Source organism: Zootoca vivipara, chromosome 12, assembly GCF_965207765.1.
Source record: "Zootoca vivipara chromosome 12, rZooViv2.hap1.1, whole genome shotgun sequence".
Classification (NCBI taxonomy): Eukaryota; Metazoa; Chordata; class Lepidosauria; order Squamata; family Lacertidae; genus Zootoca; species Zootoca vivipara.
The window spans coordinates 28,211,536-28,238,748 of NC_142595.1; the positions used below are offsets into that span (position 1 = coordinate 28,211,536).

Consider the following 27,213-nt stretch of genomic DNA (forward strand, 5'->3'; position numbering starts at 1 on the left):
GCGGTAACATCCCCCTCTTTGCCAAATGACACACAAAGTCATTTAAAGATATATTGGTGCATACGAGTTTAAAATCCACACTCACACAATGTACGTTGTCCAGTCCTCCAGACTTTTTTTTTTTATATGTGAGCATTGTACCTCCTGTAAATATACTCTACAGGTAAAAGAGTTTACCAATAAAGAAGGTTTTCAGTTCCTTTTACAGGCATTTGCTACATGTGCTACTCCATGTGTAATTTACGTGATTAGATGTCCCTGTGGTTTGTTGTATGTAGGTCATACCCTCAGACCTATAAAAGTAAGAATATCAGAGCACCGCTCTAGGATTAGGACCAATGTAATAGATGCTCCTCTAGTACAACATTTTATTGAAGCATCTCATTCAGATGAGGACTTGACCTTTTTTGTAATTTGAATGTATTTGGGTCCTGGAGAACGAGCTAAAAATATCCTCATGCAGAAAGAAACTAGGTTTATTTTTTTACTGTATACGTTACACCCCTCAGGTCTGAATACTTTAATTGATAACAGTTGCTTTTTATGAGTAGGTAGCAGAATTGAAACTGCCCGGCTAGCTCAGTCGGTAGAGCATGAGACTCTTAATCTCAGGGTCGTGGGTTCGAGCCCCACGTTGGGCGCACACTTTTAAGGGACCCAGGTGGCGCTGTGGTTAAACCACTGAGCCTAGGGCTTGCTGATCAGAAGGTCGGCGGTTCGAATCCCTGTGATGGGGTGAGCTCCCGTTGCTTGGTCCCAGCTCCTGCCAACCTAGCAGTTCGAAAGCACGTCAAAATGCAAGTAGATAAATAGGAACCGCTACAGCGGGAAGGTAAACGGCATTTCCATGTGCTGCTCTGGTTTGCCAGAAGCGGCTTTGTCATGCTGGCCACATGACCTGGAAGCTATACGCCGGCTCCCTCGGCCAATAATGCGAGATGAGCGTGCAACCCCAGAGTCGGTCACGACTGGACCTAATGGTCAGGGGTCCCTTTACCTTTACCTTTACCAGAATTGATATGTAGAATACCTAAGTATGGACTAAGTTTATTTACTTCTGTGGGGTGGAGGGGCCTCTTCAAAATAAATAAATAAACAAACAAACCTGTGGCCTGCTATTACTTTGGATCTGAAAATTGATTACGGTTCTCCATGAGTTCGTATTAATTTTACACACATACCACCTTGCTGTTGTTTAGTCTTTTAGTCGTGTCCGACTCTTTGTGACCCCATGGACCACACACTCCTGTCTTCCACTGCCTACCACAGTTTGGTCAGACTCATGTTGGTGGCTTCAAGAACACTATCAAACCATCTCGTCCTCTGTCGTCCCGTTCTCCTTGTGCCCTCCATCTTTCCCAACATCAGGGTCTTTTCCAGGGAGTCTTCTCTTCTCATGAGGTGGCCAAAGTATTGGAGAATCAGCTTCAGGATCTGTCCTTCCAGTAAGCACTCAGGGCTGATTTACTTAAGAATGGATAGCTTTGATCTTCTTCCAGTCCAGGGGACTCTCAAAAGTCTACTCCAGCACCATAATTCAAAAGCATCAATTTTTCGGTGACAAGCCTTTTTTATGGTCCAGCTCTCACACCCATACATCACTACTAGGAAAACCATAGCTTTAACTATACGGACCTTTGTCGGCAAGGTCCGACGTAACACCTTAGCAGGGTTTAATTTGGGTTTTAAATTTCTGCTGGGCTACAAGGGTCACTTTAAGAAAGAAATTTTATATCTGTGGATTGCCAACACCTGTAATCGAAATAAATACTGTGTTTGTCCATATAACCCATAGCTGCCAAGTTATCCCTTTTTTTAAGGGATTTTCCTTTATGCTGAATAGGCTTCCTCGCGAGAAAAGGGAAAACTTGGCAGCTATGTAATATAACCTCACATTGTAACAGTTTATGTTTATCACAGCTACTACTATGACACAGAACTATTATCTTGTTACATCACTTTTGCTATGTACAGTTGTTTATGGTATTTATATTATTCTTTTTGTAAAAAAAAAATGTGTGTCATCACAACATTGCATTTATTTGCATCACGCAGAACCTGTACTACTGATGAAGCCCAGGACAGCAAAACAAGGTTCATATTCTGGAAATCCCTGTCTTCGGAACAGGATTCTGTGGAACTGGAACTACTTGTTATTGCTGGGACTTTATGAACTGATTCAGGTGGAACAGACATTACCAATGTCTAGACCTCATCCATGCACTGATTACAGTATGAACTGATCCACTGGGTCTTCTGCTTGTTTCATTGTATTTTATGAACTCATTTCTGTTGAAATTTATATGATACAGTGAATTACTATACTTTATTTTGCAAGGGTGCAGCCGGTTGTGACTCATGTGTTTATTCCAAGCCACAAATATGAAGCAGCAACCATGTCAGGATACCTGCAAAGCCACGGCCTTAAGGCGGGCAGCTTAATGGGGGAGTACAAGCTAGGGTCAATAAGACCTCACTTAACATCATAGGCTGCTTGAGGAGGGGCTGCCTTCTTTTCCTGCTGGGAACCTCTCCTCACCCCTTGAACGGGCTGCTTAATTCTGCAAGATGTGGCAGGATGACTCCCGGAACACTTATTGCAAACATGGGAATAGCTACATCCCTGATGCTGGCAGGTTCCCCTTATTATATTCCCAACAAATAAGATGCCTTCCTGGCTTCTAAATCTCTTGATTGGATTTTAACTGCTCAGTGGACTTGCTCTCGAAATTAGGAGAGACATAAGTAGTCCATACATCATGTTCCTTATGATCCCATTGAGCAGAAGGGATCCTTGCAGCCCGGCGAGGAAAACTCTCGTTGTAGCTTATAGCTGCCGCCTCACCGGCCAATGTAATGGCCTTATGCACCAACGATTGAAAAATCCACAGGTGTAAACTTCTCTTGGGGTAAGCTGCAGAAATAACCCCAGCAAATACTTGAAAGGCATCAAGCCACTTTTCAAAGGTTCTCTCCACTTTAAGGGAGCCGGCCTTGCCCTTGCCCGAAGCAACCTGCTTATCCTTGTCTGGGCATTCATTAGGGGTAAGGAGTTTGAAATTATCCACATAGCGACCGTTGAGCATCCTGTTTCACATTCTGGATGGCAAATGCGCACCTGGGATAATATCCCTGACAGATTGGTTGAAACCTTAACCTCTTTGACCAGTTCTCCATCAATGCATTCCAAAGGAAGGCCATACCTGTCCCTGTGGGTGTTGGCTCTACGCTGCTACACCAACCTAGGCAGGCCTGAAGGCCTCTCACCATGACTGCAATACAGATCCAACGCCACATCTGAATCATCATCAGAGGTCTGAGAAGACGTACCAGTAGAAGAGGAGGAGTAGACATCTCTGTGCCTCTTGGCCCTGCATTAGGAGCGACGACTCTTCTCCCGCTTGCCACCAGAAGAAGAGACTCTAGGCACCGGGAAATCCTCCTCAGATCACTAGATGCTGAGCGCCTCCCTCGAAGGATCAGACCGGACTTGCACAGAACTAAGCAGAACTAAAAGCATGTGAGGAGCTTGGCTGGGAAGATGACCCCCCCCCCACAACATGCTGTGCAAACTGAGGCCCTGAACTCCCAGGCCCCGGGGGTGCTGATTGCGAACAAGGCACTCCAGACAGGACGCCACGCTGCATCATGACACCCATACTCATAAGACGACCCCTAGGACTAGCTGGGACTGGGTTCCTGGAAGGTTGGAATTGGGGGAACATGGCACCAGAAGAATCAAAAGCCTTGCTCCCTTCACTCAAATCTGAAGGACCATGACCCTCAAAAACAGTAGAAAACGTGGAAGGGCCGGGATGAGAAATAGCAGGCATCCCCAAACTTTGGCCCTCCAGATGTTTTGGACTACAATTCCCATCATCCCTGACCACTGGTCCTGTTAGCTAGGGATCATGGGAGTTGTAGGCCAAAACATCTGGAGGGCCGCAGTTTGGGGATGCCTGAGAAATAGGCTTCCTTCCAAACTGCTGAGCCAAAGATTCCAGCTCCATATTGAACCTTGACATGGCCACAGGATCTGATCCGATATCGGCCATAATTTCACCCAAGCGATCCAGCATATGCTGGGGAACTGCTGGGGGAGGCGCTAAACGCAGTGACTGAGATGGGCCTCTGATCACACTTTTAGAGCACCCTGTGAACACCCTGAACGCCCTGTCCTGTTGTCAATTAGTCCAGTGATCTTCCCACACCAGGGAGAAAATGGGGTCTTAGCCCTTTCTCTGCTGTGCTAATTTTCAATTTGCAGGGATATAGGCTAAAAAGATTAACTTTCCAAATCTGTATTTTTCCACCAGCATTCCACCACATCAGGAAACAACCACCTCCTTTTGTTGTATGTGTTTCTTTGTGGATTTTAAATAACGTCATAAAAATGTAAAATTTGCATATTATAGGATTTTCACCCCCCCTCCCCAGATCATAATGGTAGCAAAGGTATAGTAGGAATATGTCTGTTGATACATCATTCCTGCAGCATAGAGGGAATAATTCTCGATTTCAGGTCAGATGTAATCCTTTTCTAAGGAAGCTTCCGTATTTACTCATTGCAAGATAAGATCCACTTCCCTTTGTTCTTGGCATTGTGTACAAAGAGGAAACAAAAAATGATGAGGTACACTGAACTGCTCTTGGGAAATATAAATATATGCCATTTCTTGTGGTTGTGCAAACATCAGGCAACTGTAGTTGGAGGGAGGAAGGACTAAGAGGGGCTTAAAAAAAGAGCACCCTCCTGTAGCCTGTCACAGTCCCTTAGAGAAGAGATGAACTCCATCATGGCATTCCTCTTGCTTACCTGTGGTCTCTTACTATTGTTGACTGAAGCTGTGGGTAAGAAATATTCCATGAATTGTTTCTGATTCATCTTAACGAGGCTAGTGTATCATTGATCTCTGCTTTCAAAGGATCTCTGACAGCTAGCCATCACTTGCATAAACCTCAGTTTAGCTATGGTCCTGTCTTAGTGCGGAAAAGATGACTTACAGTCTGTCCACCCATCAGTAAGTCCCACTGAGTTAATGAGTTTACCAGTGCTATTCTTTCTAGAAAAAGAGGTGCTGGAACTCAACATGAACAGCTCCCTTGTTCTGTTATAATGCCAATGACACCTACCTAAGAGGTGGTGGAACTGAGTTCTAGAGAGTTCTGGCTGATAAAACAACCCAGGTAAGTGTGCACAGGATTCCAGCCTTCATAGAGGTTCTTAAACTAAAGGCCAGGCATGTATAACTAAGGGTAGACTGAAATCCCTTCCCCTTAAAAACTGCCACATCCTTCCCTTGCAAAAATGGGGCATGGTTTTCTGCAGCTTTTAGGAGACATCTGAAGGCAGCGTGTTTTGGGAAGTTTTTAATGTTTGATGTTTTAGTATGTGATGTGAGCCACTCAGAGTGGCTGGAGAAACCCAGCCAGATGGATGAGGTATGATAATAATAATAATAATAATAATAATAATAATAATAATAGGCTCACCCATACTTACCTTTGCTCCACATTTCTAGGCACAGGTCTGGGCTTTCCAGGTCCACATCTGACTGCTTGTTTTTGGACTTGGCATCCCTGAAAACCCACTCTTTACCGCTGAATTGGACCAAATGGCAATCCATGGAAAACCCAAATTGCCATTTGTTCCGTTTAAATGGTAAAGATTGGGTTTTCCTGGGAAACTGGTGGGCAAAATAAATAAAAAATAAGCACTCAGACATGGACTGAGAAAGCATGGCTACTGGTCCCAAGTGCCTCTACCACAGCCCAGGTTGGGTGGGATGCTCCAGTGACTACATATGGTACCAGTCTTTGGCGCACTGGGGAGGGGGGAATGCCAGCCCACCGCAGGAGACAGCTTGAGAAGTAGTGGTTTGCTCTGTATCCACTCGTTGCTAGTTTTTGAAGCCACATTCACATGGTATTAGCGAAAGTTTGGTGTGTGATTTTCTTAAACCAGCTTCAATTCGACTAGAAAAGTGAATGCTGAGTAAGTGGAAATTTAGACATCTGTCACACATGCATGGATGATAACTACACTGTTTCCAGTTAATGAATTGCAGTTCTTATTCTTACACTTTGTCCCGTGTTTCCATTTCAGTGGGTGCTTCCTGTAAATTCCCATTTACTTACAGGGGTAAATCCTATTCCGCGTGCACCATGGATCATTATGATAAGCTGTGGTGTAGCACAAAAGTTGGATCTGACACAGATGAACTCATCCAATCTCAATGGAAAACATGTGACCTTAAAGGTGACCTGTATTTTCTTCTCTTTCTGGTTTCCTATGTCACACATATGCATAGCCATTTTACTGAAATAAAGTAAACAGATCCTCCTCATGAACTTTAAAGCTAGATGTGGGTTTTCCATAGGCATCTGATTGGACATCGTTGAAACAAAATATTGGATTAGATGGGCCTTTGGTCTGATGCAGCAGAACTCTTTCTGTGCTCTTAAAGTGGTTTGGGACTAGCATCAGTAGCTTGTATACATCTTCCTCATGCCTGAACTATTACAAATCTCCTTCCAAGGATCAGATAAAAGTTGCTTCAAGCAACAAGATCTCTGAAGAAATGAAACATATCACCAGTATGTTAATTTGAAAATATGGTTCAAACTATGTACCTAAGAGGCGCTTTTGTACAAATATTTCCTACTAATAATTGATAAAGATTGCATAGACCATAAAAGTCACATGTCATCTTTTCTAATATTACTAATATTACATTAGCATAAAGGCCAGCTATCCTCATGTCTTGTTTTATACTTAGTATAACTGAATTCATTCTCTTTATCTTTATTTATACCTTCTTGTTTCTTTAAAATTATTGTCAATTGAGCAATTGTCACTTGTTCTCACAGGCTCCTGACCAATTCTTTATTTTTTTATGTTAAAAATAAACTTTATTAGAATTCAAATTAAAATACATTCACAAACACACTAAAGGAATAATAACATATGAAACGAAATAATAATATAGAAATAATAACATACAAAATCATTAATAATAATAATGTAACATAATATAATGCAAATAATAATAATTACAATAAACATAATCTTAAAGAAAATCATAAAGAAAACTAATGACAAACAAAATCATACATCATACATTCATTCATACCCAAAATCAAAATACATTTCAGCTATATTCTTAGCTTCCTTTATATAATCATTTCATTTAAAATTAAGATACACTCCCCCTGTCCCCCCCCTTTCCAACTTCCAGTCTTTCCTATATGACCAATTCTTTCGCCCTTGGTTTGTAGCTATCTTTCTAAACCTTTGCAAAGGAGATCCCTGGCAAGGTATATATATATGTGACTTGTTCACCATTTTGCTTTATTTTTTGTATTTTGTGATCATCGCTATTATGTTTCAATGCATATAATCTCTCTCTGTTTGGGTCTAGAGTATGGAGGTAATGATGGTGAACGACCCTGTGTGTTACCCTTTGTGTACAAGGGCCAAACCTTTGATAACTGCACCAAACAAGATGCGACGGCAGGGGACTTCTGGTGTGCGACAACAGAGAACTATGACAAAGACGGGAAATGGAGCTACTGTGCTGATACCGGTGAGCATGATGCAGGGGGCTGGAAAAACAGGAGTGGTTGGCTGGATGAATAATTAGTCAAGGCACTTTGTAGGCCGGAAAGAGTGAGGGGGGAAGTTCAGTATTCCCCAATCTGGTGCCCTCCAGAAATTCTAAACTGCAGTACCCATCACCACTGACCAGTGACCATACCTGTTGGGGGAAGACTGATGTGAAACACCTGGAAGGCCCCACGTTAGGAGCACTTGCTTTGCATGCAAAATATCAAAATTTCATTCCCAAGAATTTCCAGGTAGGGAAGGAAGAGAGTCCTTGCCAATCAGAGTTGACAACACCAAGCTAGATGGATCTAGCGTCTGACTCAGTTTGGACTCAGCTACATTGCTCATGTTACAAGGCTATAACTGCATTATAAACATGTGACACCAGTTGGCTCTATAAAGCACAAAACTTTGTGCAATTTCACATAGTTTTTTTCTCTTTTGTTATAATGATTTTATTATTTATGACTTGTTTATAGCGTTCCCCCCTGTGTGTTGATTCAGCCTATGTCAGCTTTCTATCTTCTGATGAAAAGTTTGCTTAGTCTTAGCATTCCTGAGCACAGTTCCAGGTTCAGGCCAGCACATCGGAGATGACAGGTTTGGATAGGACCATAGAGAACTGAGTAAATAGTCTTCAGAACAGTGAAAAACGATTAGTTTGATGAACCACTAGTCACACATTATATAAGAACTTGGTGCACAGTATATAATAGCTTTGTGAGCTTATAAGAGAATAAGTGGTGTGGTAGACGTTATAGAAAAAAATGATATAGGACTCAAATACATTAGTCAAAAACATAATAATAATAATGATAATGATAATAATAATAATATATTCATTTATTGTTTGTACACCACCCATCTGGCTGAGTTTCCCCAGCCACTCTGGGCGGCTCCCAATCGAGTGTTAAAAGCAATACAGCATTAAATATTAAAAACTTCCCTAAACAGAGCTGCCTTCAGGTGTCTTTTAAAATTACGATAGCTGTTTATTTCCCTGACATCTGATGGGAGGGCATTCCATGGGGCGGGCACCATTACCAAGAAGGCCCTCTGTCGGGTTCCCTGTAACCTCACTTCTTGCAATGAGGGAACTGCCGATAGGCCCTCGGTGCTGGATCTCAGTGTCCAGGCTGAACGATGGGAGTGGAGACGCTCCTTCAGGTATACAGGAACGAGGCCATTTAGGGATTTAAAGGTCAGCACCAACACTTAGAATTGTGCTCGGAAACGTACTGGGAGCCAATGCAGATCTCTCAGGACCGGTGTTATATAGTCCCGGTGGCCACTCCCAGTCACCAGTATAGCTGCCACATTCTGTATTAATTACAGTTTCTGGGTCACCTTCAATGGTAGCCCCATGTAGAGTGCATTGCAGTAGTCCATGGGCAGGTAGGGTCTCAGCCTGCGTACCAGATGGAGCTGGTAGACAGCCGCCCTGGACACAGAATTAACCTGCATCTCCATGGGCAGCTGTGTGTCCAAATTGACTCCCAGGCTGCACACCTGGTCCTTCAGGGGCACAGTTACCCCATTCAGGACCAGGGATTCCCACCCACCCACCCGCCCCCTGACCCCTAAAACAGTACTTCTGTCTTGTCAGTATTCAACCTCAGTCTGTTAGTCGCCATTCATCCTCCAACTGCCTCCAGGCACTCACACAGGACATTCACCGCCTTCACTGGTACTGATTTAAAAGCGAGGTAGAGCTGGGTGTCATCTGCATACTGATGAACACCCAGCCCAAACCCCCTGATAGTCTCTCCCAGCGGCTTCATATAGATATTAAAAAGCGTGGGGGAGAGGAAAGAACCCTGAGGCACCCCACAAGTCAGAGCCCAGGGGTCTGAACACTCATTCCCCAGCACCACTTTCTGGACACTGCCCAGGAGAAAGGAGCGGAACCACTGTATAACAGTGCACCCATCTCCCAGCTCCTCTAGATGTTCCGGAAGGATGTTATGGTCAATGGTGTCAAAGGCCGCTGAGAGATCCAGCAAAACTAGGCAACAGCTCTCACCTTTGTCCCTATTCCTCTGGAGATCATCAACCAGTGCGGTCAGTTTCAGTCCCATGGTGAGGCCTGAATCCAGATTGGAAGGGAACCAAATGTTCCGCATCCTTCAGGTATGCCTGGATTTTTTCAGAAACCACCCCTTCAATCAACTTGCCCAAGAATTGAAGATTTGAGATGGGATGATAGTTGGCCATATTGGCCGCATCTAAAGATATTTTTTTAAAGAAGTGGTTTAATGATTGCCTCTTTCATGTCATGTGGGTTTCCCTTGATGATTCCAGTATCCTAAGCCTTCCTCCTCCGTAATGACATGGTCTGGTCTTAGCGTAACTCCTTCTCCTGCCCGTGATCACTGAGATCGGGTGTCCCACTACATCCCCCCCACCCCCATGGAACCTGCCCCAGCCATTCTGTTGGCTGAGGCTCACTCCCAGGCAGCCCTGACCTTAAAAAGCAAAATAAAAACTATGCAATAACTTTACAAAATAATGAGAGTAAAAACAAAGCAAGAAACAATTATGCTAAAATTAAACTACTCCCTGCCTCGACTAAACATTTCTCCCACCACAAACAGAAAGAAAATAATAAAATTATATTATAAAAAACCACCATTAAGAACACTTAAAACATTTAAAAGCATTTTTCCAATTGCTGCAGAGAGCTGCTCAGAGTATGTGTGAGTGTAGGCCCAATGGAATTGGCTTGCATGGATGAGCGGTTTCCCCAAACATTTACAGGAGCCACAACAGCAGCAGCATCCCAAAGGCCTCCTGGGGCCTCATAGGCTGTAGTGGTGAGTGTAGGCCCCTCCCCCTAGGCCTGATGGAATCGGCTGGAGGAGGGAGCATCTTTCCAAACACCCACATGTGTTATATTTAACATGTAACACCAGATGGCACTGTAGAGCACAAAACCTTTCTATGTGATTTTATCTATTTATTTATTATTGCACCTCGCCTCCAAGGAACTCAAGGCGGTTCACATGGCTCCCCTGCTCTCCATGTTATCCTCACAATATCCCTGAGAGATTGGTTAGGAAGAGAGATGGTGACCAGTAGGATCAGCAGCACAATCTACAGCACCAAAGTGACAGGCGGAAAGATGGCTGTGAATCTTCCCCTGCTGTTCAAACCCTCCCCCACCCCTACATCCCTTCTTTTCCAATTGGACTCACTCAGAGTACTGAAATTTGTGTTTGGGAGAAAAGGGATATTGAGGATTGCTTGCTGAAGAGGTCACTGTGCAGAAGAAGGGTTCAGCAAGCCCTGCCCACCTGTCCATTTGATACTTCAAATGGCACCCCAATTCCTTTGCTTTATTGCAGACTTTTTATCATGGCATGTCTGGTAAGTGAGTGGATGCAGGTGGCGGTGTCAGTTAATCCACAGAGCCTAGGCCTTGCTGATCAGAAGGTTGGCGGTTCGAATCCCTGTGATGGGGTGAGCTCTCATTGCTCGGTCCCAGCTTCTGCCCACCTAGCAGTTTGGAAGCATGTCAAAGTACAAGTAGATAAATAGGTACCACTCTGGCGGGAAGGTAAACGATGTTTCTGTGCACTGCTCTGGTTCACCAGAAGCGGCTTAGTCATGCTGGCCGCATGACCCGGAAGCTGTATGCCGGCTCCCTCAGCCAGTAACGCAAAATGAGGGCCACAACCCCAGAGTCGAACATGAATGGACCTAATGGTCAGGGGTCTCTTTACCTTTTGAAAGGAACGATTCCCCAGCAAAACACAGGAATGTTTCCAGCACTTCTACCCGGTGTCTTCATGACCCCTGCCTTCTAGACACCAGGCACATATTCAGGATTCAAGATTAAGGCAGAACAAAATGAAAAAAGTCCGAATAAGAAAACGACAACAAACGGATACAGCAAGCATCTGCTCCCATGATTCCAAAAATCTGTGCTTGAATGCATAAACACAGTCTTGTGACTGCACAGTGAGAGGAATAGAAACCCACAATTTAGGCCTTGTGGTGACATGATTGTTTGTGGGCTATGGCTTTTTCTAAAAAACTCTCTACCTTGTTCAAGATTTTATGTATAAATGCATCTAGAAGTGCAGTGGGTCATATCCTACTAATATGTACTTTGAGTATACCCACTGACATTAGCCATGCCCATTAATTTGCGTGGGTATACTCTGAGCATGACTAATATCTGTAGAAATGAGTTGACATGGTACAGTGAGTACTGAGCATTCAGTAGATGTCAGTTGATCAAACTGGGATGGATCTGGGAAAAGCCCAATCTCCACAGGTGCTTAAAACTTAAAAATTAATAGTTATGAAATAAATCTATTGTACTTCCCAGAACTTGTTAGTTGGATGAATCCTTTCCATTTTTTATTTTTTTTTAATCATTTGGGCTTTAGGTTTCCATGGAACTGTTCAAAATTAATGATATTCTGACTACTCTATTCTCGTTTTCAAGGAATTCAACCAGATGGCAGCTACGTGTATCAAGGTCCATGATTCCAGTTATCCAGTTTGGATCACCACAGGTGGAGGGGTAAAAGAAAGATCATTGGGTGTGTCGACTAGAAGCCTTGCTAAGTGGGTTGTGCTGCAAATAATTTAGAAGAATGATGACCCTGTTACCAATATATAAAGTCTTGGGAGGCCTTTACCCTGTGAGGTGTCCTAAAAAAAATAAGATGTGGCAGTGAGAGATTATTAATCTTTGTCAAACTGTATCTTTGTGCTACAAAAATAAAACATTTCTTTTAATTTGCTGGGCAGCATAAAAAATGTATGATGAGTAATCACTATGAAATATGATGTGTCTGGGAGAAAGTTTTTGCAACTGCATCAATGAGATTGCATAGTCTTCATAGAATGAATGAAAATATGTACATGTGGCTGGTTGTATGTGAGAGTTTGTGTGTTCTATCACACACTTCACCCAAACATCCAAAAGCTTCCCAAGGGGTCTTTCGCTTTCACTGGTTCATGTCAAAGAAATATCTGTAGTAGATAAAGTGAGTATGATTCAGTATTCAGAGATACCCTAGTTAAAGCCAGCATCAACCAAGCAAAGCTCTCATGCCCAGCCAATGCCCTCAGCCCTGAAGGGAACAGCCCTGCCACCCCATTCAACCGTTGTCACTTCCTTTGAAAATGCTACCTTCACAGCCCCTCTCCTTGGATAGAACTTAATGCAAACACACTAGATCAATACTTTCTGTACTAGTACTAAAAAATGCAGACTGACAGTGTCATCCACTCCTAACTCGGACAGCAACTTTTGAAGGATATCATGGCTGATGGTATTGAAAGTCACTGAGGGGTCAATGAGAATTAACAGAGACATGTTACCCCTATATCTCTCCTGACAGAGGTCATCATATACACATCAGTGATGCTTTGTTTGCAGCACAAAATCAACAAGGTAATTGAAGGTGATAATATGCAAATGATTAGGGATGTGGATCAGTGTGAGAGTTTGTCAGCGTGCGATATACCATGGTAAAGCAGGAACAGATATCCAGACCACAAAAGGGGGAAAGTTAAGTCCATTTTATGGAATACAAAGCAATGAAGTGCATATCTGCAAGGCTGCCATGCAACAAATCAAAAAGAAAATTCCTACAAAAACTTCAGTCACAACATGGGATATAATTCATGTTTAAAGGTGGTTCACTGCAGTCTAAATGACACATTCAGCCGAATTCAGATGAAGTGAGGCCTGGACTTTTTTGTTCAGTGCAGGGTACCGTGGAATAAGCAGATCATCATGCGGTCTGTTATATCCATAGATCTGCAAATCTCAACTTCGATTGACACCACTGGATGTTCTCACTCATTTTCCTTCTGGATTCCCCCCTCCTTTTTCTGCAACCTCTTTCTCTTCTTATGCTAGCCCAATTCAAATATCTTTATTGCGCTCCATAGACCCACAAAACAAGATACAGTTAAAACAACCAAACAGCAGATGAAAGATACATACATGCTAATGTCTTTCATTCCCTTGAGCTTGCAAAAATTGCATGATTTCTTTAGATCATGCCAGATCTGCTACCGGTACTTACACATCATGATACCTGCATGAAATGTCTTTCTTTTTGTGTTTTTTTTTCACTGTGGGGTCGTATAAAGCATAAAACTAAACACAGATTCAGAATAAAAGTGTTGCTCATGTCAGCCCAGTTTGGTAGGCTATTATTCCACAAAGGGGTTGAAGCGATTTCAAAAAGCATCCTGTTGAAAGATGCAAAATGGTGATAAGAAGTTTCCTGTTTCTGAGATGGAGACTAAAGCTAGAGACAAGTATAACCTGTTTCTAAAGAATTGTTTATAAAGACGTCCAATGCTAACTTTTGTCAAGATCAGCCCATGGTACTAAAAACTGAGATACCGGATAAGCAAAGATTGTGCATCATTAAACTATATGGAAAAAATAGTGATGAAGAAAAGCACTACCAAGCAGTACTTTGCTACTGTGGTCAATAGCAGTTTGTTGGCATTTAAAATAAGCATGTGTATAGCCCCACTGCAATGATAAATCATTGTGGATCCCTCTCCAAACAATTTGCAATTACAGTGGTACCTCGAGTTTTAAAGGCCTCAGGTTACAAGCCTTTCAGGTTACAAACTCTGCTAGCCTGGAAGAGTTACCCAGGATGAGAATGGAAATTGTGTGCCAGCGGCACAGCAGCAACAGCAAGAGGCCCCATAAGCGAAAGCAAGCCTCTCGTTAAGAACAGTTTCAGGTTAAGAACGGACCTCTGGAACAAATTAAGTTCATAACTAGAGGTACCACTGTATATGTAATTGTAATTGTCCCACCCCCACCCCCACCCCCCGAGGCTATTACCCACCCACCAACATTTCTCAAATGAAAATAGGGACACCCTATTCCATTATTATTATTATTATTATTATTATTACTACTACTACTACTACTACTAGTGTATTTCAGCCCGTTCAATAACGGGCACTACCGGTAGAACATCCCGGGGTTCGGAGAAGCGCTTGCACAGTGCTTCTCCGAACCCTGGGACCTGTCCTTGCTGTCGGCGGCAGGGGGACAGGAACAAATGAGAAAGGGCTGCTTTCTCCTCCTTCCTTCCTCTCCCCCAGACGCCGACAGGAAAGAGACATCCCGGGGTTCGGAGAAGCGCTTGCGCAGCACTTCTCCGAAACCCGGGACCTGTCCTTGCTGTCAGCGGCAGGGAGACAGGAACGAAGGAGGAGAAAGCAGCCCTTTCTCCTCCTTCCTTCCTCTCCCCCCGCCGCCGACAGCAAGGACAGATCCTGGGATCTGTCCTTTCTGTCGGCGGTGAGAACCCCGGCTATGTCGGGTGGGGGGAGGGAGAAGCAATCCGATCCTCTGCTTCTCCCTCCCCCCGCCTGACAGAGCCAAATGCCGGCTATGTTGGGCGGGGGGAGGGAGAAGCCGAAGACCGATCGGATCCTCTGCTTCTCCCTCCCCCCACCTGACAAAGCCAAATGCCAGCTATGTTGGGTGGGGGGAGGGAGAAGCCGAAGACCGATTGGATCCTCTGCTTCTCCCTCCCCCCACCTGACAGAGCCAAATGCCGGCTATGTTGGGCGGGGGGAGGGAGAAGCCAAAGACCGATCGGATCCTCTGCTTCTCCCTCCCCCCACCTGACAGAGCTGGCAACCCCGCAGCGGGGGCTTTTCGCCATTTGCCTTCCCCCCAGAGTGGAGAAAAGAAATATTATTATATTTAATAACATTTTTACAGATCAATGTAGATCCAGTCCAGGCCAAAACACTCAAGGAGCCTTCAAGCCTGGGCAGGGTGTATGATCTAAGGAACATCATGGGGGACAGATAGAGAGATCTAGGTGGAATTTGCATGTTTAGACACAGGGACCTTCCGCTAAAAAAAATTCACACTTGACTCAAATTTTACTTTCGTTTTTAGCAGAAATTAGGCCACAACTTTATTGAATACAGAAAGTGAGTGGTTGCATAGGCTCTGTTTCAACTAGCTCCCTGCACCCTTGCAGGTAGCGCTGACCCAGGGCACCAGCATAGGTCAGCCAAGGGTGAAAACATAGATAGGCGGAAAGCAGGGGACAGGCTATGTCCACCACCCAGATGTCCCCCTGGACTCAGACACGGGTCCAACCCCCCTCATAATCATAATCAGTCTTCACCACTAATGCATTTTTAATGGAGATTCTGGATATATTTTTACCTTTATCTAACAATTCTTTCAGGTTTGCTTCAAAGCACTTCATTCAAAAATAAGGTTTACCCATGGACTCTAAATGTGCTCGAAGTGTGGCCAATATCTTTATGAGAAGTTTTGATTTAGAACATATTGCTCATAATAAACCATTCAGTGAATACATCCTGTTTTATGGCCGGTATATAGAAAGTTTGATATTTATATTTTCGGAGGATATTTTTGAACCATTCATTCGTTGGATCAATAGTGCGAATCTACACTTGACCTTTGAAGGTACATCGAGTCAACATTGTTGACCTTTCCTTGATCTTCCATTAGATAAGTTTCTAAGATTAAAACACAATTCATCGGACCCACAAGACTTTAAAGCCCATTCAAAAATACTTTCTGCATCCTTATTACAATGAGGTTATCCAAACTCAGTCATAACAACTGCCATCCAAAAAACACACATAGGAGAGAGGTTGACCCTTCTTACATCTGTTTCACATGTTAATATAAGATCTTCGCGTATTTACGCTTCCCTACAATATAACCATATGACTTTTGAAATTGAGAAAATTATTAGGCGTCATTGGCGTATTCTTAAGCATATCCCAGGGTGCGATAACATCCCCCTCTTTGCCAAACGACGCACAAAGTCATTTTAAGAGATCTTGGTGCATATGGATGTAAAATCCATACTCACGTTGTCCAGTCCTCCACATGAGTTTTTTTTTTTTTTAAGATGTGGGCATTGTACTTCCTATAAATATGCTCTACAGGTAAATAGTTTATCCATATAACCTCACATTGTAACAGTTGATGTTTATCGCAGCTAATACAATGACACAGAACTACTATCTTCTTACATCACTTTTGGTATGTACAGTTGTTTATGGCATTTAAATTATTCTTTATGTTAAAAAGTGTGTGACATCACAACATTGCATTCATGGTGCTACTTCTGGTTAAGAACTTAATTTGTTCCGGAGGTCCGTTATTAACATGAAACTGTTCTTAATCTGAAGCACCACTTTAGCTAATGGGGCCTCCTGTTGCCGCCGCACTGCCAAAGCACAATTTCTGTTCTCATCCTGAAGCAAAGTTCTTAATGTCAGGTACTATTTCTTGGTTAGCGAAGTTTGGAACCTGAAGTGTTTGTAACCCAAGGAACACGTCTATTTGCATCACCCAGAACTACTGATGAAACCAAGAACGGTGAAACAAGGATCATATTCCAGAAATCCGTGTCTTTGGAATAGGATTCTGTGGAACTGGAACTGGTGGAACTGTGGAGCTGGCACCTGTGAAGTAACGGCCTTAAGGCAGGCATTAATGGGAGATCCTCCTCAGACGACTGGATGCTGAGCGCCTCCCTCGAAGCAGCAGACCAGACTTGCACAAAACTAAAAGCATGTGAGGAGCTTGGCTGGGAAGATGATTCCCCCCCCCACATGCTGTGCAAACTGAACTCCCAGGCCCCGGGGGTGCTGACTGCAAACGAGGCAGTCCAGAATGGAAGGCACACTGCATCATGGCACCCATACTCCTCCTAGGATGACCCCTAGGACTAGCTGGGACTGGGATCCTGGAAGGCAGGAATTGGGAGAACAAGGCACCAGAAGAATCAAAAGCCTCACTCCCTTTGCTCACATCCGAAGGACCATGAGCCTCAAAACAGTAGAAGATATGGAAGGGCCGGGCTGAGAAACAGGCTGCCTTCCAAACTGCTGAGGTAAAGATTCCAGCTCAGTATTGAACCTTGACACGGCCACAGGATCTGATCCGATATCGGCTATAATTGCACCCAAGTGATCCAGCGTATGCTGGGGAAACGCTGGGGGAGTCACTGAACACTTTTAGAAGGGAGAGCAGGACTGGGATTCCTCTTGATAGGCATCCCAAAACCTTCTTTCTTTTTTTAAAAAAAGGGGGAATTACAGAAATACAAACGGAATTGAAAAGGCACGCTCCCGCCAAAACAAGATGGCTCTCCCACCAAAATTAGCTGGGTGAAGACCTCCCCTACTTGAAAGAAGGTACAAAACAGCGATTGCGTTAAATCAGGGGGGGGGGGTTTCCGGCCCTGAAAATTCCCCACCAGCCCCTTAAGCCGAACAGAACAAAGGCATATTGCTCAGAGAGGGAACTCCCCGCGATGCCCAAAAACGATCGGCTGCCCAATAAAATTTTCAAGCCCCAAAGCTGCAGCCGCAGCCGGGAGAAGGAAAAGCTGCTGTGCCAAAAGCCCACGGTTATTAAAGAGGCAGTGGCAAGCTCGACAGACCGGGAGTGCTCAAGGGGCTGAAGCCCCGTGGGTGAAAGCCCCTCGGGGGGGGGGGGGGTGGAAAGGAAAGGAAAGGAAGGGAAAGGGGAAAGGGGAAAGGGAAAGGAAAGGAGGGAAGAATAACTACTGGGAAAATCAAGGGGGAAAGGGGGAATAAAGGAAAGAGATCAATAGGACGATCCATCAAATGTCCAGCTGTTGCTTTTTCAAATGCATACACCGAAAGAGGAAGTTCTGGGTCAGGTGCATGGGTATATATGGGTCCCTCAATTCGTTTGCAATGTGACCCACTGGCCAGATTGAACCCAACTTCGAGGGACCTACCAATCGGGTGTTGTGGCTAACCAATTTTACCCACCGAAAACACAGGCGGTCGTTCTCCAGGTCTCACCAAAACATGTGCCATTTTGAGGGAGGACCCAATCTAGACACATATAAAAACTGTTCTGAAAATGCTTATTTGAATCATAGAACTGGAAGAGACCACAAGTTTGTGGTCTACCAAGACTCCTAGGTCCTTTTCACATGTACTGCTCTCAAGCCAGGTGTCTCCCATCCTGTATTTGTGCCTTTTATTTTATTTTTGCCCAATTTTAGTACTTTACATTTCTCCTTGTTAAAATTCATCTTGTTTGCTTTGGCTCAGTTGTCTAATCTGTTAAGGTCATTTTGAAGTGTGATCCTGTCCTCTGGGGTATTAGCCACCCCTCCCAATTTGGTGTCATCTGCAAACTTGCTCAGGATACCCTCAAGCCCATCATCCAAGTTATTGATAAAGATGTTGAATAAGACTGGGGCCAAGACCAGCATTTTTTAAAAAATACATTGAATTTTCCATGAGACTCATCATTGCCCTCTAGTGTCACATTGTATATTACACTTAAAACACACTTAAAACGTTTTATTTGCAGCTGTATAGCTGAGTCCCTGGAGGCGAGGCCTGAGCTTCCCTACGCCTGCTTAGAGATGTAAGAACAAGCAATTTCTATTCTGACCTGTCAAGGTCATCTTGTTCCCATCAGTTTTTGCCAAATATGAAATTATTTGTCTTATTTGTCTGCTATTTAATTCAATTATGTAATTTACAAATTTATTAATTTTACATAATTAACAGTATAATTAACAGTATAATTATTTCCTGACTGTACTTGTCAGGGAAAAGGTCATTCATTACAATGTAAAAGGAAAAACAATTTACCGTATTTTTCGCTCCATAAGGTGAACTTTTTCCCTCTTAAAAAGCAAGGGGAAATCTCAGGGGGGAGGCTGAGCACCACCTCCTTCCTTCTCTCATGTCCTGTTGTCAATTAGTCCAGTGATCTCCCCACACCAGAGAGAAAAATGGGGTATTAGCTCTTTCTCTGCTGTGCTAATTTTCAATTTGCAGGGATATAGGCTAAAAAGATTAACTTTCCACATCTGTATTTTTCCACCAGCATTCTACCACATCAGGAAACAACCACCTCCTTTTGTTGAATATGTTTCCTTTGTGGACTTTTAAGGACAGATAAGGTTCTGTGTAAATAATGTCATAAAATGTATAATTAGCATATTATAGGCTTTTAACCCTCCCTCCCCAGATCATGATTGTGGTAAAGGTATAGTAGGAATCTGTCTGTTGATACATCATTCCTGCAGAATAGAGGGAATAATTCACAATTTCAGGTCAGATGTAATCCTTTTCTAAGGAAGCTTCCTTATTCACTAATTGCAAGATAAGATTCACTTCCCTTTGTTCTTGGCATTGTGTACGAAGAGGAAACAAAAAATTATGAGGCACACTGAGCTGCTGTTGGGAAATATAAACATATGCCATTTCTTGTGGTTGTGCAAACATCAGACACCTGTAGTTGGAGGAAGGAAAGGCTAAGTGGGGCTTATAAAAAGAGTACCCTCCTCATCCCTTAGAGAAGATATGGGCTCCATCATGGCATTCCTCTTGCTCACTTGTGGTCTCTTACTATTGTTGACTGAAGCTGTCGGTAAGAAATATTCCATGAATTCTTTCCGATTCATCTTAACGAGCCTAGTGGTTCATTGATCTCTGTTTCAATGGATCTCTTACAGCTAGCCATCACTTGCATAAACTTCTGTTTAGCTATGGTCCTGTCTTAGTGGGGAAAAGATGACTTACAGTCTGTCCACCCATCAGTAAGTCCCACTGAGTTAATGGGTTTACCAGTGCTATTTTTTCCAGAAAAAGACGTGCTGGAACTCAACATGAACAGCTCCCTTGTTCTGTTATAATAGCAATGGCACCTACCTAAGAGGTGCTGGAACTGAGTTCTGGAGAGTTCCAGCTGAAAAAAACAACCCTGGGCCTTACTCCCAGGTAAGTGTGCACAGGATTCCAGCCTTCACAGAGGTTCTATCTCCCTTAAACTGAACCTCAGGCATGTATAACTAAGGGTAGACTGAAATCCCTTCCCCTTAAAAACTACCACATCCTTCCCTTGCAAAAAATGGGTCATGGTTTTCTGCTGCTTTTAGGAGACATCTGAAGGCAGCGTGTTTAGAGAAGTTTTTAACGTTTGATGTTTTAGTATGTGATGTGAGCCACCCAGAGTGGCTGGGGAAACCCAGCCGGATCGGTGAGGTAATCATAATCATAATCATAATAACAACAACAATAACAATAACCCACTCCTTACCGCTGAATTGGACCAAATGGCAATCCATGGAAAACCCAAATTGCCATTCAATCTGATTCAGTGGTAAAGATTGGGTTTTCCTTGGAAACTGGTGGGCAAAATAAATTAAAAAATAAGCACTCAGACATGGACTGAGAAAGCATGGCTGCTGGTTACAAGTGCCTCTACCACAGCCCAGGTTGAGTGGGGTGCTCCAGTGACTACATATGGTACCAGTCTGTGGCACACTGGGGAGGGAGGAATGCCAGCCCACTGCAGGAGACAGATTGAGAAGCAGTGGCTTGCTCTGTATCAACTGCTCGTTTGCTGCTAGTTTTTGAAGCCACATTCACATGGTATCAGCCACGATCCATATTGATGCTGTAGTTTCTGCTGTTTGGTGTGTGTTTTTCTTAAACCAGCTTCAATTCAACTAGAAAACTGAATGCTGAGTAAGTGGAAATTGAGACAGCTGTCGCACATGCATGGATGATAACCACACTGTTTCCAGTTAATTAATTGCAGTTCTTATTCTTACACCATTGTCCCCCGTTTCCATTTCAGTTGGTGCTCCCTGTATTTTCCCATTTATTTACCAGAATAAATCCTATTCCTCGTGCACCAAGGTTAAACATCATTCAATATGGTGTGCCATATCACTTCGCCCTGGCACAAAAATCATGAAAAGCTGGAAAAATTGTGAAACTAAAGGTGACCTGTATTTTCTTCTCTTTCTGGTTTCCTATGTTATACATATGCATAGCCATTTTACTGGAATAAAGTAAACAAATCATCCTTATGAACATTAAAGCTAGATGTGGGTTTTCCAAAGGCATCTGATTGGACATTGTGGAAACAAACTGTTGGATTAGATGGGCCTTTGGTCTGGTCTGATGTAGCAGAACTCTTTCTGTGCTCTTAATGAGCTTTGGGACTAATGAGCTTGTATTGATCTTCCTTATGCCCGAACTATTACAAATCTCCTTCCAAGGATCAGATAAAAGTTGCTTCAAGCAACAAGATCTCTCAAGAAATGAAACACATCACCAGTATGTGAATTTGTAAATCTGGTTCAAACTATGTACCTAAGAGGCGCTTTTGTACAAATATTTCCTACTAATAATTGATAAAGATTGCATAGACCATAAAAGTCACATGTCATCTTTTCTAATATTACTAATATTACATTAGCATAAAGGCCAGCTATCCTCATGTCTTGTTTTATACCTAGTATAACTGAATCTTTATTTATAGTTTCTTGTTTCTTTAATATTATTGTCAATTGAGCAATTGTCACTTGCTCTCACAGGCTCCTGACCAATTCTTTTGTCCTTGGTTTGTAGCTTTCTTTCTAAGCCTTTGCAAAGGAGATCCCCAGCAAGGTTTATATATATGAGACTTGTTCACCCTTTTGGTTTATTTTTTGTATGTTGTGATCATCGCTAGTATGTTTCAATGTATATAATCTCACTCTGTTTGGGCCTAGAGAATGGAGGTAATGCTGGTGGGCGATCCTGTGTGTTCCCCTTTGTGTACAAGGGCCAAATTTTCAATACCTGCACCCAGCAAGGTGCACAGAGACAGGACTACTGGTGTGCGACAACATGGAACTATGACCAGGACAGGTTATGGAGCTACTGTGCTGATACCGGTGAGCATGATGCAGGGGCCTGGAATAACAGGAGTGGTTGGCTGGATGAATAATTAGTCAAGGCGTCTGACTCAGTTTGGACTCAGCTACATTGCTCATGTTACAACTCTTTAACTGCATTATAAACATGTGACACCACTTGGCTCTGTAGAGCACAAAACTTTGTGCAATTTCACATAGTGGTTGGCTGGATGAATAATTAGTCAAGGCACTTTGTAGGCCAATGAGAGTGAGAGGAAGTACAGTATTCCCCAATCTGGTGCCCTCCAGAAATTCCAAACTGCAGTTCCCATCAGCACTAATCAGTGGCCATACCTGTTGGGAGAAGACTGATGTGAAACTTCTGGAAGGCCCCACATTGGGAGCACTTGTTTTGCATGCAAAACATCAGAACTTCATTCCTCAGAATCTCCAGGTAGGGCTGGAAGAGAGCCCTTGCCAGCCAGAGTAGACAACACCAAGCTAGATGGATCTAGCGTCTGACTCAGTTTTGACTCAGCTACATTGCTCATGTTACAACACTATAACTGCATTATAAACATGTGACACCAGTTGGCTCTGTAGAGCAGAACACTTTGTGCAATTTCACATTGTTTTTTCTCTTTTGTTATAACGATTTAATTTATGACTTGTTTAAAGTGTTTCCCCCGTGTGTTGATCCAGTCTATGTCAGCTTTCTATCTTCTGATGAAAAGTTTGCTTAGTCTTAGCATTGCGTGTGGAGGTCCCCAAAACTGCCCCTCAAATAACTCACACCATAGACAGAATTTTTGTTTAATGGTTTTTGGCATGTATTTGGCCACAACTTTTATTGAAATACAAATATAAAATAAGTGAGTGGTTGCGTAGGCATTGGTTCTCCAACTGTCACCTAAGGACAGAAATAAACTCGCCTTGTCAACAAGGGGAAACCCTACAGGGAGAGACAGGGAGTTGGATACCCTCTCCCCTCAGGCTCCCAGGGGCTCATGCGTGTTGCTGGTCCCCGACCGGGGTTATGGACACTGCATAGAGCCCCTGTATTCCTGACTGGCATCTCCCCTAATTCAGGCATTAACTCAAGGGGCCTATGCAGTCAACAGACCCCATATACAACCAATAACCAATGCCTAACCGCCACTAGAGCCCCTAGGCTTGCCACCAAAACCACTCACAAACCCAGCCAGGACAAAACCCACCCACGAATCGACCCCAACCACAGATTGTTCCCTACTGAGGAAAGATGAACACCATCGGGTCGATACATCTGGGCAGCGGCAAAAGAAATTTCAGGATGAATAATGATCAGCCCACCCAATTCCTCGATCAACTTAACCACAGCCCAATTCACCCGTTTCCTAGCCCGTTCGGTGGTGACAGGGGAGCGACTCCCTTGCCACTCCCTTCTCTGCAATAAATGGGACCAAATTAATCTTGTAGCTGGCAACAGGGTACTCAATTCTCACACATCACTACAAATCGAAGAACGCAGTGTGCGACAGTCCGTAGTGGGCAAATCATTTTCACCCACCAAAATTGCCGAGGGGGGTCCATCCATGTGCAACTGCTTGCGAATCAGTGGGAGAAATTCACCCCACAACATCCCTCTCCTGGCCAGCCAAGACACATGCACATTCGAAGGGAGTCTGAGACTGGAACCAAGGCCCGACTCCTGAGCTCTGGAAAGAAATTACTGGAGGAGCTACGACCCACCCCCCTGGGCTGTCTTATTCACTTCCTTAGTGGCAGCTGGGCAGCGGGTGCCTTGCCACACATGTCTCTGAGAAAGCGACCGAATTAAAATTAAATTTTCTTTATCCCGGGGGCACTGCCAACAGCTCATCCAAGTCCACTTGCTGCAAGACGCAAACTTACTCTGGGGGAAGATGGCAAAACATTCCCACCCAGAGCATCACCAGCGCTACGGGAGGACCGTTACAGGCCACACTCGACTGAACCAAAGGAATGAAATCCTCCCAAAGCATTCCCAATCTGGACATCCAAGATACACTTGCAAAGGCAAGTGGCCGAGACGGCACCCCAGTCCAGACTTGTCAGCATGCTTGCCAGCCCCAGTGCCTTCGAGTGATCCGAAAATGCAGCCAAAGAGAAACCTCTCTCTTTGGCTTCTATACCAAGGGGGCTGACCCATCAACTTGCAACATACAAATTTGCCCAACAACAGCCAAGGACCTATCCAATAGTGACCACTCATGCCCCCACCTTTGGAACTCAGGAGTGGTTTGTTAAGCCCCCACCACAAATCGTGCTCACCATGATGGTGAAACCGCATTCCTGAGCACAGTTCCAGGTTCAGACCACAACATCTGAGATGACAAGTTTGGATAGGACCATAGAGAACTGAGTAAATAGTTTTCAGAACAGTGAGAAAAGGATTAGTTAGATGAACCACTAGTCACATATTATATAATAGCTTGGTGCACAGTATATAATAGCTTTTCCCAATTGGGAAATAACTAGAGCATGCACCACCCTGGTGAGACATTCCGCAGGCAGGTAGGGTCTCAGCCTGCGTACCATATGGAGCTGGTAGACAGCCGCCCTGGACACAGAATTAACCTGCACCTCCATGGACAGCTGTGAGTCCAAAATGACTCCCAGGCTGCGCACCTGGTCCTTCAGGGGCACAGTTACCCCATTCAGGACCAGGAAGTCCCCAACACCCACCCGCCCCCTGTCCCCAAAAAACAGTACTTCTGTCTTGTTAGGATTGAACCTCAATCTGTTAGCCGCCTTCCATCCTCCAACCACATCCAGGAAATCACACAGGACATTCACTGCCTTCACTGGTTCTGATTTAAAAGATAGGTAGAGCTGGTTGTCATCTGCATACTGATGAACACCCATCCCAAACCCCCTGATGATCTCTCCCAGCAGCTTCATTTAGATATTTAAAAGCACGGGGGAAAGGACAGAACCCTCAGGCACTACACAAGTGAGAGCCCAGGGGTCTGAACACTCATCCCCCAACACCACTTTCTGGACATGGCACAGCACAACCAAGGCAGTTTCAGTCCCATGGTGCGGCCAGAATCTCAATTGGAAGGGATCCAAATGGCCCGCATCCTCCAGGCATGCTTGAAGTTGTTCAGCAACCACCCACTGAATCACCTTGCCCAAGAATGGAAGATTTGAGACAGGATGATAGTTGGCCATATTGGCCGCATCTAAAGATGTTTTTTTAAGAAGCTGTTTAATGTCCGCCAATTTTGGTGGGTCTGGGAAGCATCCACCACCCCGCAGAGCCCATCGCCCACTCCTTCCCGACTCATTTTTATTAGCCAGGATAGGCAAGGATCAAGGAGAGAGGTGGTCGGTTGAACGCGTCCAAGGAACCTGTCCACATCTTCGGAGGTAACAGATTGGAATTGATCCCAGAACATGACTAGACAGGACTCTAGCACTCTCCTGCCATGGCCCTGCTCCGAAGGAGTCCACCTCCTTCTGAATCTGAGAGATTTTATCTGCAAAAAAAAAAAAAACCAATTCAAAAGCATTGTAGGAGATCTTGGGGTCCCTACGAGGCCCCGGTGATGAAGGTGGTTCCGATGGATTGTGAACCACCTAAAAGAGTCTCCTGCTGCTGTTTTCTGCAGATGCAATAGAGGTGGTGAAGATTGTCCTCTTCGCCGTCGCCATTGCCACTTGGTAGGCTCGATGTTGAGCTCTAGCCCGTGTCCGGTCTGATTCAGAATGAGTTTTCTGCCACCGGTGCTCTAGCAGTCTCAACTATTGTTTCATCGCCCTCAGCCCTGGGTAAAACCATGCGGCTGTCCGGGCTCCTTGCAATTGGAGAGGGCACTTTGTAGCCAGAGGGCACTTTGTAGCCCTGGTTAACACCGCATTCCATTGGGCCACCAGGGAATCAGCTGAAAGGCCATCAACATGGAATAAAACATCCTCTGCTACTCTCTGGAAGCCTACTGGATCCATTAACTAGAGGGGTGGACCATCCGAAGGCTCGTGAAGAAGTCCAGTTGCACCAGGAAGTGATCTGACCATGGCATTTCTTTTGTTTCACTTTTACTTAGTGCCAGATCACCAACATCTGTAGAGGTAAACACCAGGTGTAAGGCATATCCGCGGCTATAAGTTTGACCAAACTTGTTCAGGCACAGCCCCTTGGAGGCCATGTTTTCCATGAAGTCCCGAGCAGCCCCTTGTAAGGTCGTGTCAGCATGGATGTTAAAATCCCCCAGGACAACCAAACTAGGTGTCTCCAGGAGCACATCCGCCATGACCTGAAGCAGCTCGGGCAGGGAATGCTTGGTGCAGCGAGGAGGTCGGTACACCAAAAGGAATCCTGTACTGCCCCTATTGCCCAATTTCCAGAACATGCACTCAGAAAACTGGGTCGTCCCAATAGGGTTGCTGTGCGTAAGAGAAACCTGGTGGACAAGCAGCGGCAAGGACAGGCCCATCTGCTTCATCCAACCAAGTCTCTGTCACACATGCCAGGTCAAGTGCTTCATCCAGGTCGTGGATGACAGTGGCTTTATTCATCATTGATCTGGCATTGTAGAGCAACATTTCAGGTCATGTGGGTTTCTCTTGCTGATTCCAGAATCCTTCCGGTCAGGACCAGACCTAGGGACAGGGATAGTCCTCAAACAACGATTAAGCCTGCCTCCTCAGTAATGACATGGTCTGATCTTAGGGTAACTACTCCTGCTGCCCGTGATCACTGAGATTGGGTGTCCCACTACATGGCTCCCCTGTTCTCCATGTTATCCTCACAACATCTCTGAGAGATTGGATAGGAAGAGACTTAGTGACCAGTAGGATCAGCAGCACAATCTACGGCACCAAAGTGACAGGCAGAAGGATGGCTGTGAATCTTCCCCTGCTGTTCAAACCATTCCCCACCACCAGCCC

General features: G+C 44.3%; 1 protein-coding gene, 1 non-coding gene and 1 pseudogene across 2 annotated transcripts; 2 read left to right on the forward strand and 1 right to left on the reverse strand.

The window, feature by feature from the left end:
* The first annotated feature begins 568 nt into the window (after positions 1-568).
* TRNAK-CUU (transfer RNA lysine (anticodon CUU)) lies at positions 569-641 on the forward strand. The gene has a single exon. It is a non-coding gene; the product is annotated as a tRNA-Lys (tRNA).
* Positions 642-4,705: 4,064 nt separating this feature from the next.
* Positions 4,706-12,370, forward strand: LOC148683866 (epididymal sperm-binding protein 1-like). The gene is made up of 4 exons (XM_088655837.1): positions 4,706-4,851; positions 6,107-6,259; positions 7,422-7,586; positions 12,060-12,370. The coding sequence occupies exons 1-4, from the start codon at positions 4,785-4,787 to the stop codon at positions 12,098-12,100; spliced, it is 426 nt and encodes a 141-aa protein (XP_088511963.1). The 5' UTR covers positions 4,706-4,784; the 3' UTR covers positions 12,101-12,370.
* A 13,135-nt stretch (positions 12,371-25,505) lies between these two features.
* Positions 25,506-26,844, reverse strand: LOC148683867 (uncharacterized; annotated as a pseudogene).
* Positions 26,845-27,213: the final 369 nt, after the last annotated feature.